We start from the raw sequence: 13,603 nt of genomic DNA, 5'->3' as shown, positions 1-13,603 counted from the left end.
ACTATCACCCAGATGAATAATGTGATATTATTTATTTGTGTTTGGGGTGTTTTTGCTGCTTACATAGGGGTAAGGGATGAAAAATTCAATTTTTCATTCCTTGTGTAGCAAGAATCCGTGTTTTTTTCCTAGGTTAGATTTTTATTTGTCCAATGAAAAGCTATTAAAGGGGTCTGTGGAACTTTTTAACTGGTCTGTGGAACTTGTGGAACTGTTGTAGCTTCCCTTCCAACAATCCAGTCTTCAACTAGATGAGTATTAAATTTAGTCAAATTATACTACACCTAACAAGAACTTTATGGGAGATTTGCCCATTTTTCAGCCGAATTCAAGGGGTCTGACCACTCTTATTTTCATATTGATGGCAGAGTCATCTTTCATGCAGTGAGTGTAAGGGTGTCCCTTTCAAAGGCCAGACACATCCAGCACAGGAAACACTGCCCAGAGACAAATGTGGCCCCTGGATTTCTGAGTCACCCCAACACATTTATTAAGCACTGAGTTGTGCTTTTACAACTGGTCTCCATCAGGGATATTTCATCTGTTCCCAGAGCGTCATCCCTCCTAATGACTCATAATGCAGCCTCATTCCATTGAGCTTGATTTCACTGCCTCATCAGCCTCTTGTTCTCCAGGGGCAAAGCTGCTCTTTTCAGCAAGTTCAGCCCACAGAGAAGTGGCCATTAACTGCAGCTCCTCATTATGTAAGAATCAGCTAATCAAGAGTGACCAAGACAGAGCTGATGTTGTGATTGAGGAGAGGGAGACATCTGCTTGGAATTATCCAGCCCGCTGTTTCAAAACTGATAAGGCATTTACTGCCTTGGTGTTCAATTAGAGCAGGAATAAATGGGTTTGGGTTGGGGGGTGGGATGTGGAGTTTGCTTCACCAGTGGCTTGGGAGGGGGAGAGGGATGGAGGGCACAAAGTGCAAGCAAGGCCCAGCGCTGAGGAGAAAAGGCAGAAGCTGCCTGCAAACCACGTCAGCACGAGGCACAGCTGACAGGTTCTAAGCTGCATTTGAGGGGCTGTGTGTTTTGTAAAGAAAAACTGTCATTTCCATGGTTTTCAGGCAAAGTTGAAAAAATATTTCTGCTTCCATTTCCTAATTCCCATCCAGTTGTGTATTTTTTTTCTTTATCTAATATCCAGAGTAAAACTAACATTCAAATGTACCAAATTCATTTCTGATGTGAATGGGAAGCCATTCCCCTGAAGTCAGAGTGGGCTGTATGTAAGTATTCCTGATTAATTTGGTGATGGAGCTTGCTTTTTTATTCTTAAATGTCACATGCAGCTTTTCTGAAGCCAAAAGTTTACGTGTTTTATTATCAGAGCACAGGAGATACATCTTCTTATTCTTTCCTTTTACAGGGAAAAAACTGTAATAAAACATGACCTTTTAATACATAATCTGTAACAGAATATGCTGGGCAGATAAAATATGTAACATGAGAAAGACTGCATTGAAACTGAGGCCTGACTGGGGCTGAAACTGAACATAACCCTTGTTTTCCTTAGGGAAAGGAAGAGCATCAGATAGGAAGGGGACACTGAGCTTTTCCTGGACTGAGCAACACCAAGAGCCTGCAAATACATGGGGAAATGAACAGGCAAGCTTTGCCCCCCCGTCTGGGAGCACTGGGCAGCACAAATTGCCAGAAATAGTCTCATTCTGTGGGATCATTCCAGTGTTCTCAAATTCCCTTATTCCTACAAAAGGCACCCTTCCACACACAGCCAGGCACTTTTCACAGCTACTTCAAATGAATGAGGAGCAGGTAGAAAGATAAAAGCAGAGGAATAAATTGGACCCATTTCTTGAAGGAATCTGTCTGGATTACTGAGGCCAGACATCAAAGAAGGGGGGAAAATAGCACCCTCTTGCCAAGCTTATGTTTCCATATATGTATTTCCTCCCCACTCTTCATATAGACTCTGCTTTTTGCATCAGCCCTCTTGGCTGATATCGCAACACTTCGCTGCTTTTCATCTTCAAAATGTGAACAAATTCATCCTCGAGGCTCTCAAAATGTGAACAAATTCATCCCTGAGGCTCTGCTGGGAGGAAATGAGACAAATAAATGTGGGGATCCCTCCTTCCCTGTGGGGCTGTGGGAGGTGGGTTGGCTGGGACAGGGCACCAGCACCTCCTGGACCTGCACACTCTGCAGGCAGGGATGGGTTTGGATTCCTCCAGCAGCACCTCCTGCCATCCTTGGAGCCCTGAGAAACTGCTCTGTCACTTGGAAAGGAGCTGACATTTTCTGGAAAGAGTCTCAAATTCAGCGTCCGGCAAAGCGTCTGCTTCTCCTCTGAATTCAGCCCCATACACAGAAAAATCTTGTCCTCAAATACCTTTCACCTGCCTTTTTCTCTCTTTCTTCTCTAATTTTTTTTAATTCTATCTTTTCCTTGCCCTTTTTCATTTTTGAAGAGGCAGAGGTAGGTGCAGAGAGGCAGCTGTAGCAGCAGCAGCTCGGCAGACATGCCTGCAGCCTGAGTCACACACGAGAAATGGAAAAGGAGCTCTTACATCAGGGATGTTGAATCGGATCCTGCCCAGAGAAACATCCAGGAATCACACTCTGCTGTGGACACACATTCACTCCCTTCCCCTGCTTTCCCTCCTCTTTCCATGGATTTTGTGGCAGAGGAGAACCCCGAGGTTTTTAGAGAGGGGTCTGTGCACATTGGCCACTTTCCCTGCAGCCCTGGCAGGAAAGAAATGCTTGAAATGCTGAAGGCTGCCCTGCTGTGCCTATGGAAATTCATACACACCTGGAAATCCCTCATAAGGGAGCTTGGAAACGGGGGAAAAAAGAGAAAATGAAGAAGAAAAAAATGAAAGAAGGAAGAAAGAAAAATAATATAAAAGAGAGACAGGCTAGATGAACATTCAAGTGGGAGCTCCTGCACTCAGTTCCTGACTGAGATCTTTAAAGGAAAGTGAGGTATGAAATCCTATGAGAACAGCATGACCAGTGTCTCCTCAGCCCCTTAAAAAAATCCCTACACTCAGTTTGTGATACAAATTCCTTCTTCTAACCCGGCAGGGATGTAGCCTTAGAAGAACCATATCCCAGGACCTCAAAACACAAATCATGTGGGGCAGATGTGAGGGGAAGGCTTTTATCTAAACTCCATGACCACAGCATGGCAAAGCTGCCAAACCTGAGGATTTAAGCATGACTGTGACAATACTATCAGGAGTTTGCTTTTGGTTGGTTTGTTGGTTTTTTTAAAAAAAACTTGTGGCAAAGCAGAAAAAACTTGAGGACATGAATTTCAAGTATTAGAATGAAAGACATGATAAAAAGAATCTTAAATCCTGCATCTTGCTTTTTGAAATTTTTTTCTGTTGTGATTATCTCTTCCCAGTTTGTTCTGACATGGACACACATTGCCAGGTCTTCCTCCTCCTGCTCCCCTTATCTCTCTTCTGCTACATCCAACCCCCAGCTAAAATCCCAGGGGGCAAACTCAGGGGAGGGAAAATTCCATGAATCATAAAATCATGGAATGGTTTGGGTTGGAAGGGATCTTAAAGATCACCTCATTCCTCCCCTTGCCATGGCAGGGACACCTTCCACCATCCCAGGGTGCTCCAAGCCCCAGTGTCCAACATGGCCTGGGACACGGCCAGGGATCCAGGGCCTGCCCACCCTCAACTGTGATGTTAAAACTTATTTAAGCCCTCCCTGTGGTTCTGAAGCCAGAAAACAATATCTATAAATGCTTTTAGAAGTCAGGAGAACCCTCCTGGGTCTGGCCTGGTCTCTGTGCAGGTGTTGTGAGGAGGATCTCAAACACCCTGACCTGCTGGGGCACTGAGGCTGCAGAGCAGAGCTCAGCATTTATCCCTCACTGTTCACTCTTGTCAGGAACAAATTTAAAAATAAAAAAAAAAAAAAAACACAAAAAACAACCCAACAAGGAGAAGGATTCTGAAACCTGCCCAAGGAGCAGATAGAAAAGCCACGTGAGGAGGCCTCGGGAGGTTTGTGAGGCAAGGCTGGCTCCAGCCGGCGCCTCCCATCCCCTCCCTGCCAGCCTGCACAGGAGCTGGGACACCAGCGCTCCCCGCCACGTGGGCTGCACTATCAGCAGCACATCACCAGCTTTCCAGAAGGTTTTTATCTCCTGTCTCCTCCCTGTTATGAATTTTCTCTCCTGGAGGACTGCACGTTGCCCGTGCTAGCTGTCACGGCGCTGGGGCTGAGGGAGGGAACAACATTCCTGCTCCTTCCCCACAGCCAGCTCTCCTCCCCAGCTCTCTGCTGAGCCACAGCAAAGGGAAGTGCTGAAAACCTCACATTCTGCACACCAAAGGGAGGTTAAAACACGGCTCAGAAAACACTGGAGTCTACTGCTGCAATGTATTCTGAGAGTACCACCTAAAGCAGGCTAATTCTATATTAAATTTATTAACAATTGTCTATTACTGTTATATCTTTAATTGGAAGGGAGAGCTCAGGATTGCTCTTTGGGAGTGAAAAAGTAAAAAACCTTGGGTTCGCTTGGCTCAAAGCTGCCAGCTGATGACACTCTGGGAGCTCAGGAAAACACTTGTGCAGAGAAACCAGCACCTGTCCCACCCACCAGACTGATCCTGTTTGCTCTGTGAATGAGGTCTGTAGTTCTGCAGAACACACACAACTATGTGTGAAACTTCCCACAGCTCAGTTTTCCCAGAGAAAAGGGTTGGATCCCTCAGTCCTTCCCTCCTGCCCAGGCTGCAGGGTGGGGATGGAGCAGCACTGACTCCCCTGACCCCAAGTGTGCCCCCAAAACCAGGGTTTGGGATGTGAGTAGGACACAGGCCTCTTTCCTCTCCAGGGAATTTGGCACAGCCCCATTATCCTCCTGTTTTGTAGGCACTGGAAGAGAAGATTGACCTTGACAGACTTTATGACAGCCACAAAAATGTCTCAGAATTTGTATTTCTGAGTCTTTTTATCTTCATGTTATATCAGCATATAAATATCTTCTTTCACTGTTCCTTTCTTTTGGGGTATTCATGTGAGGAGTGGAACTCCTTATGGAGAACTCATGTTTGTGGGGGCTGGAACTAGGTGATCTTTAAGGTCCCTTTCAACCCAAGATTTCTATGATTCTAAGATAAAAAACAGACCAAGAAAGCAGCAGTTTCTCTCCTGATGGGGCTGAACCCTTTCAGTCCAAAATGACACAGCCAGAGGTAGCCCTGACCACACAACCTCGACTGCCATTGCTAAAAAACATAGAAAAAACCTTTGTTTCTTAATGCCCATGCTAAATATTTCATTTTTAAAACATAAAACTCTGAGAAATACCTGTACCTTGGAGCCACAGACTGATCCCAATTTACTATGGCTCTGGCAGCTGAATTGCCATATTTTGGTGTGGTTTAGACCACCTGACTGCCATGGTGCCATTGCAGAAGGAGAAAAACTGCTCCTTCCAGGAAAGTGAAACTTTTTACTTCAATTCTGGTGAAATCCCAACTGTCAGCTGAGGCCGAAATGCTGCAGTACAGCTGCCAGCTCCAGCACTTGCAGATAAACCAGGCTGAGGTCACAGTTTTTTGGCTAAGACACAGCACAGAATTATAATAGCAAGAATATTCTGACAGGTCCCAGCTCTCTGTTTGGGGTTGGTTTGTTTAGATGTGTTTCTCTCTCTGTATTTCCAGCCATTGATTCTGTAGAAGCCTGTCAGTTCATTAACAAATCCTGTCAGCTCTTTCCTTTGGCACTGGGAATGGGTTGTTTCCCTGCTAAATTAATCCAGCTCCAATGTCACTTGCACACCAATCAGTGCTCCCATTCAGGGAGGTCGGGCACAAAAGAGGAGACAATGACTTCTTTTCTTTTAACCAAAAAGAGAAAACAAAACATTGCTGAACTCTGAGGCCTCACTGGAGCTGGTCATGGCAGGACTGTGCATGAAGATGGTTACTGCCTGATTTCCAGGGAATTCTGCTGGAACCTTCTCAATCTTAGGGAAAATCTTTCAGAGTGACCTCCAACACATCCCAACCCATCCTGGGTGCTGGGCCTCCGTGAAGATGTGGAAAATGTGCAGGGGGGACAATCAGAGATGACCTAAACCTCTGGAGTTCTCTGGGACCTTAAGGGATTTGTAGGATAAGATGGAGGCTTATACCATGGCCTGAGTTGGATTTTGTCTCCTGATAAAATAGAAGAATTTTTACAGAGGGAATAAAAGGCAGCAATGTAACCTCATATATTGCCTTTTTTATATTGCTTTGTTAAGGCTGGGCTATAAAACTGACAAAAAGGAGCATAAAATGATGGGGAAATGAAGAGTGAACTCAGCTCCTCTAAAACATTCCAGCTTTTTCTTTCCATTGCCACGTTCCAATGGACGCTGCCAGTGGCCCAGCAGCCACAAACACACTGATGTCACCCTCACTGCCCCCTCTGCAAAGCTGGACAATGAAATCCTGGCAGAAGGAAACTGTCCAGGACACACCTGGGGTGTTGTTGATGTCCTCCCTCCATCCTCACCCTCATATGCCCTCAACTTATCTCAGCTTTTTATCCTTCTGTGACATCTCCAGCCTCAGGTACCCACAGGAGTCAGCACTGGGAAAGTTCCCCAGCATCTGTTCACAGTTACATTGCTCTGACATTCATAATTATGACCTTTGTCAGCAGATCATGTAAGCATGAAATTAGCTTTGAAAATCAGTAACTCCTCTGACTTCACCTGGGTCACTCACATGTTTAAAGTTAAAAGAACACTGAGGAGCTTTGCTGCGTACAGACCTAGCCCTGACAGAGTGCAAAACGTTTCCAGTCACACACAAACAGCCAGTAGCCACAGACTGTTCCACTCTCCAGCTCAGATTTAATCTTACAGGGGCTCTGTTTCCCTGACACAGCCGTGAACTGCTTCCCTCTAAGACCCACATGCTGCAATCAACTTCCAAGGGATTTCTGAGTGCATACATTACTGTCCCTTGCACACCAGCAGAGCATCAGTATTACACATGTAATGCACCCCAGCCCGGCCAGCTGCTCCAAAAAGTGGTTTATTTTGCAGCTGATGGATGCTTTGCTGATTCTGGAAATCTCTCCATATGACAAGTGTTTCTAAAACATTTAAGGTACTACAGAGCTGAAGGTTCTCAAGAGTGCAATCATCTTTTGCAGCTAAATCATGGTAAGGAATGTACTTGCAACGTGAGCTCGCTCACAGGTTTTCTGCCTGTGACAAATCGAATCCAGCACAAAATAATTTTGGGGTTGCAATTACAAATGGGCAGTGCCTGGAAATTAATCACCAAAGTATTTAATGAATATCCACAGAAGTAATCTCAACAGCTGCAAGCCATCGAGATTTCGCCATCGAGATTTCAAACCCTAGGCTGCCAAGTCAGGTGCCAGTAACTCTTCCAGAAGTCACTCAGAACATCTTGCCCAGTACATATGAACACATTTTGATGGGTCTAAATAGCAGAAAACACCAAACTGACATTCAGTATTTCCACAGATAACAGATGGTTTCACACGTTGCTCCCCACTTGGGGTTGTCTAATGCATCTGAATCGTGTTTTGAAACTTAACTCAAGGTTTGGAAAATCTCTAAGGTTTTCAATAAATGGAGTTTAATGTCAAGACTACTCAAAGCAGCTGTTCCTCCCAATCATGGAAAATCACATCCAGGTTTTTTTTGCATGACCCAATGCAGAAATTATGTAATTTAGGGGTCCCATGCACCTCCACCCCCACCATTCTCCAATGCTTACACGAAACCACAGAAAGATAACAGCACACATCTCAGAGCTTCCTGTGCTGCCACTTTCTACTCCAGACAAGGTGTCCGTGTTTCTCTCTCCATTCCTACCTGCAGCAGGTGAGTAATGGCTCAATGCTTGCATCTGAGCTCCATGTTCCACACCAATATCAGAGAGAGGGAGCAGGGGCTCATCTGCATCCTTGGAGATTCCCAGCACAGAGCGATGGGAATGCTGCTCCCTTCCCCAGGTTTTTGATGAGCTTTTCCCACCTCTGGAGTCCACAACCCACAGGGCCAGCCTGGCCTGCTGCCATCAGAGGTTTGCTCTGCAGAAATGCAGGCTCTCATTTCTCTCCTGGGCATTATTTCCCACTCCATGCCCCTGCAGAGTCCCTGGAAGCAGCAGGATGCTCCTGCCCCGTCACCTCCTGTGCCAGTGACAGCAAACCCAACACCAGCACTACAAACAGAAGAAACACAACCACAACTTCCACAGACAAGCACAAAGAGCTTGGCACTGTTTTCCCTGGGAAGCACAGCCCAGTCCTGCAGAGCAGTGCCTGGTGTGAATTTACAGAAACAAAAACTGACCTACACATGCACACGCTGAGAAAACTTCTGCATGGACTTGCAACACCCAAGCCATAATCTCTTAGGAAAATCAAAGTCAGAAAAGAGCAAAATGATTTTGCAAGACCCTGACCAATTTTTCCTTGTGGTTTGGGATCTGTGAAGTGCCTCGTGTGCTACAAATGCCAAATCAGGCAAGGCTGATGTTCCATTCCCCAACATTGCCTCAAAGTTCCTGCTGGGATGAGGAACCTTGTGTTGTCAACACCACACACAGCTCTTCCAGAATGCAAACCTTCTGCTGGACACCCCACCAAACTAAAAAACAATTCCACTTTACCCCAACTGAAAAATAATAATTGATAGATGTATTTCTTCAGGAGCAGATCTCAACATCTCCAAATCCATGCAGTCACACAGACGCCTGTGGAGGTAATTTATTGCATTTCCCTGTCCTGCTTCTAAAAGAGGTGGAGATTGCATCTTACAATCTCCTAAATCTGACTTTATTACAGGTACAAGAGAGTTTGGTATGTTCAGCAAAGCCTGTATTAGCAGTTTTATGGGGTTTTTTTATGTTTTTATGTTCTTTTAATCGCTGACATGGAATGTAAATAGTTTCCTCAATTGCTGCATACTTCCCATTCCTGCAGGAAGGCACACCCTTCGACAAAGATTAAGAGAATATAAAGTGAAATCCCTGTTTACTAAAGGAATTAAATTCTCCTCTATTTACTGGAACACAGCAACCTGTGCATGGGGGATCCACACACCCTTCAAGGACAGGTTTCCAACAGCTAAGGGGCATTAAAAATAACATAAAGGAAGCTCAAGATCTGGGCTCAGTGTTGAATAATAAAGTGAACTGGAATTCATCACAGCTGGGTAACGTTGGGGTTCATCCAAATGACTGGGAATAAAAAGCATCTTGCACTGTTTTATTCCAGGGGACTAAAGAGGTGCCCCATGGTTTTCCATTGATGTTGTCCATCCCCAGCCTCCCCTGGACATTTGCTTTCACAAGCACATTCCTTCCTCCTAACACATCCAACTGCATCGCTCACGTCCACGCTCTCTCTATTAAACTAAAAAAATACCTTTGTGGCTTTGATTCCCCAGCAGGGGAACCTGCAGAACTCACAGATCCCTGGGAACTGTTATAAAAGGTTTTCCCTGGCTTGAGAGTGATCTTTGGTTTGCCTTTGACAAACAGCACACAGTTGTCCTGATCTGGATTCCCACCATATATCCTTGAGATTCTTTTAGAGGAAAACAGAACTTGTCTACTTGCAGGGTAGACAACGATTTGATGACTTTTTCCATTTGTCATGGACTTCCAGAGCAGTGATTTCATTCTTGTATGGTTTTGGTTTTTAACAGCTCTGCCCATGGGATCACATCTACAGCAGTCTCCGATCCCCCTCTGAAATCTCACAAACACGAGCAGGATTTGCCAAGAGCACATGGGAAAAGGTGCACACAAACACAGGCTCAAGCCCAGCACTGGTCCTGGGCTGCAGGAACAGCACAACCATCCCACCATCAGCCCCTTGCAGTGCCAGCAAACCCAGAGAGCTCCATTTAACATTCCAGCAGGGCTTAATCCCCAGTTATTGACTCTTCACCCCTGATGGACCACAGAGCAGATCATGGCTGCAGACAGCATTAGGAGGGATGAATCCTCCCCAGAAAATTCCAGAGACTGTAGGATATTCCAGATTACTATAAATAAAAGGCCTTACCACAGGAAAGGAGGACAAATCCAAAAGAAATACACAGGAAAACCCTGAGAGACAACATGTCCATTTTCATCCCCACATAAATGCACACAACTATAGAGATTCTTGCTCTATCAGCAATGCACAAATACCCATAATCCAAACTGGAACAAAACTCTCTTGTTAGGGGACTCTTTATAGGGGACCAGTAGCAAAACTGGCCCCAGGTTAATTTTAAACCATCAATTTTAAAATTATAACTTCCTCCAAGAGTACAAAGTGACCATGCAGCAGGGTACTTACTCATTCCTCTCCAGATCGATGACCAGACGTTTATTTTCAGCTTGAATTACAAACTGCAGCAGTGCTGGGTGGTTCTGAAAAAGGAAAACAGAGTTGGCTGAGTCCAAACCCAGAGCCCATCATCCTGCACCCAGCTCTGCCAGGGAAATGGACACACCATGGAATCCAAGGAAGGCTTGGCTTGGAAGGGGTTTTAAGAACCATTTAGTTCCCATGGGCAGGGACACCTTCCATTGTCCCTCACACCCTCAAGGAACAAGGGAACAATTCCTTCCCAATATCCAAGATGTATTTCAAATTTTTAAGATGTATTTCAAATTTTTAAGATGTATTTCAAGCTTTTCATAAGGCATAATTAAGTTTCATCTTAAAAGAAAGAAGAAGTGGTGTTGTAGAATTAAGGGCATAGAATATCCTGAGTTGAAAGGGACACATAAGGATTGTCAAGTGCAAAAAATGTGAAATATCAATAAAAATATGGTCAACAGTATTATCAAGTATCTCTGTGACAACAGATAAAGTATTTATGCATATACAAGTATTTAAGAGAACTTTCTAAACAAGACACCAGCAACAGAGCTCACAGAAATCCCAGTTGCACTCCAGCATGGATCAGGACATCTGGATTGCATTTTCAAGCACCATCATGACTGTGTGCAATCTCCACACTGCCTTTCCCCTGGTTATAAAACCCCAGTTCTTTTTCACCTCAAGCATGCAAAGGTAAACCCAATAATTTTTGGGTGAGCTCTGAGAGGGGATCTGGAGCAGTGGAGCCTAAAGACTTGCAGGAAGGGGCAATGCACCTACACAGGCTCTGGAAACTGCACTCCCAAGGAGAAAGCACAGTTTGCAATATGCTGGCTACTCTTGATTCAAAAGACTCAGCTCACATATATTTTAAAACTGTTTACATTTAACTTACATTTCATTAAACAAACTCACTGGATTGTGCGACAGCATTTCCTTGTTTGAAATTCCAACAGTAGCTCCATAAATCAGCTGTTCCCCCATACACTCAAGATGCTTTTCTGGAGATTTGTGTCAGCCAATTGCAGCTAGAATCATTTTAGGATTCTGGTGTTTAATTGATTTATTGAGAAATGTGTCTGAATTTGTGATTGCTGCAGCAGAGCCCCAGTGGAGCCTCTGTGACAGACAGAGCACCCCCGTCCTTGGAATGCAGTGATTTTCAAATTGTTTGAAAAATTAGAGATGTTTGTTAAAAAGCAAAATTATTGGGAGGCTGTCATAGACTAAACAAAATTGTTCAAATGAGAAATAGCTGAGAACTCCCCAGTGCTCTGAGGCTTTATTGAGCCCAGGCTGGGAGTGAGATACCATTGCTCTATCCAAAGTGTCCTGCTCGTGAGAATCCAAACGTGCTTTCTCAGCAACAGCATTGAAATTCTGCATCTCTGTGAACTCTGCAGAAACCAGATCCCACTAGAATGCTAAATAAATGCTTCAGACTATCCTTGGCACTCAGCAAACACATGGGAGTCATTTATTGGCATGAATATTTAGAAGCAGTGTTGATTATGACTTCAATATTAGTGCATTGCTTCCAAAACCCGTGAGATCTACAGAATATGGAGTTTTGAGAGAGCAAACCACAATTAATTACAATATAACACAGTAAATAATTAAGATATTGCAGTGGCACAAATGGATTCTTTTCAGCTGAAGGCCCTCTTAATATGGAAATGACAACTATGTTTATTCATGAGTTCACAGTGGTACTTATTTGACAGTCAATGGATGTTGGTAAAGTTGCAAAGTTAAAAAAGCAGCTGCAGAATAGAACAGGCTGTTACAAGACAAAATCATCTCTCAGAGAATTCCTAAAGCTGAAACTTCTTCTCATGGAGCACAATAATGGGCCCAGTTATGGATGCTGCATTGCTGTGCACAAGACCCAGGTTCAGAATCTTGCTTCACCATCAATTTTTCTTTCAAACAAATGGCTCATTTCCTTCTTTTCCATCTGCGAGGAGATGAGACTATATTTTTTCTTAGTCTGACTGGAATGCATAAGCACAAATACAGCAAAAATTACCCACTGCACAGGTGTTAGGGTGACTGCAAACAGAAACACTTGAAATTATAAATTTCTAATGGTAAAGAAAAAATGAGTCTCTTTCAGAAAGGGCATTTGAGGTTTGTGCTTTGGTTTTTCCTCCTCTTTTTTTAATCCATACTCCTGTGAAGTTAATTCAGATTTTTTTTTGTTAGGGTTTTTTTGGGGGCTTTCTTGCAGGGGCTGTGGAATCTTCCCTAAAGTTTTTGCACATTTTTGCCACAACTCCCTAGAGAAGTTCATTTTAAATTCCATGGAACACTGTGATACCCTCCCCTTAGAATCAATATTTTCAAACCTGAGTCGCAGGGTGAAATGGAAATGACTATAAATATAGATATTAGAGCACAGCTTTATATTTTCCACAGAGAAAAATCAAAAAAGCACCTTGTGGGGGTACAGAGCCTCCTGCTCAGAATGTTTGAGAGCCACTTGTTCTAAGTCTTTCTAAAGAACCACAAAAATCATTTCTATGCTGGTGCCACAAATTATTCCCACACTGATCCCTTTAAAATTATTGGCTGTGGAAGCCAAGTGGACCTGATGAGAGTGGCATTATTTAAACCATAATGAAGAAATTTTTAGGGTTCTAGTTTCTTTTCTCCACACACTCAAGTTTTCTACTTCTCTCCTAAAACTGCAGTTTGCTGTTTCCCTTTTATGTGATTTTTTTTGTGGCTTAAGAGAAGATTTTATCAGTGCACACAAGCTTCTCCCTGATATCCTAAGAGGCCAAACATCAGGATGATTGAAACAGGAATCTCCATAACTCCCCTCTTATTTAGAAGATTTGCATCCAAAATCTCCATCAAATTGTATTAAAAAAAAGCAGGAAAAGTATTTCACCCCCTTAATTTGCTTCTCCCTTGCTTGGAGCTGAGGGGTTTTGGTCTGAATTGAGTTTGAAAAAACTCAGTATTCTGAAGGAAATTAGTGAAACATTAAGTCAAGGTCAAGCAAGAATTCTCACTGATTAAGCAGATTAAAAAAATTATAAATCAGCACTTGATTAACTAGAAGATGAAGGGGCAGCAGCCTATTTCTGAGTCAGAAAAGTTCTGCAGTAAAACTACTTTAACTAGTACATGTTTCATAAGTACTGCTTTTTTTTGCTTTTAAAATCACATTGATCCTCAGTGAGAAAGAGAAAAGAAAGGACAGTTTAGGGATTACGGATTTCCCCTGT

The 13,603-nt window shown here is 43.7% G+C and overlaps 1 protein-coding gene across 3 annotated transcripts in view; it reads right to left on the bottom strand.

Annotated features, from left to right (window-relative positions):
- ADAM12 (ADAM metallopeptidase domain 12) overlaps positions 1-13,603 on the bottom strand; it is a 189,062-nt gene that overhangs the window by 128,938 nt on the left and 46,521 nt on the right. For all 3 annotated transcript variants that reach the window (XM_064716729.1, XM_064716730.1, XM_064716728.1), the window contains exon 3: positions 10,338-10,411. In XM_064716729.1, coding sequence (XP_064572799.1) covers positions 10,338-10,411 — 74 coding nt within the window. The remainder of the gene's footprint in view (positions 1-10,337; positions 10,412-13,603) is intronic.

The sequence above is a fragment of the Zonotrichia leucophrys genome, chromosome 6, assembly GCF_028769735.1.
Source record: "Zonotrichia leucophrys gambelii isolate GWCS_2022_RI chromosome 6, RI_Zleu_2.0, whole genome shotgun sequence".
NCBI lineage: Eukaryota > Metazoa > Chordata > Aves > Passeriformes > Passerellidae > Zonotrichia > Zonotrichia leucophrys.
Note: the sequence above shows the minus strand (reverse complement) of the source record. Positions and strands in the feature narration are given on the sequence as shown.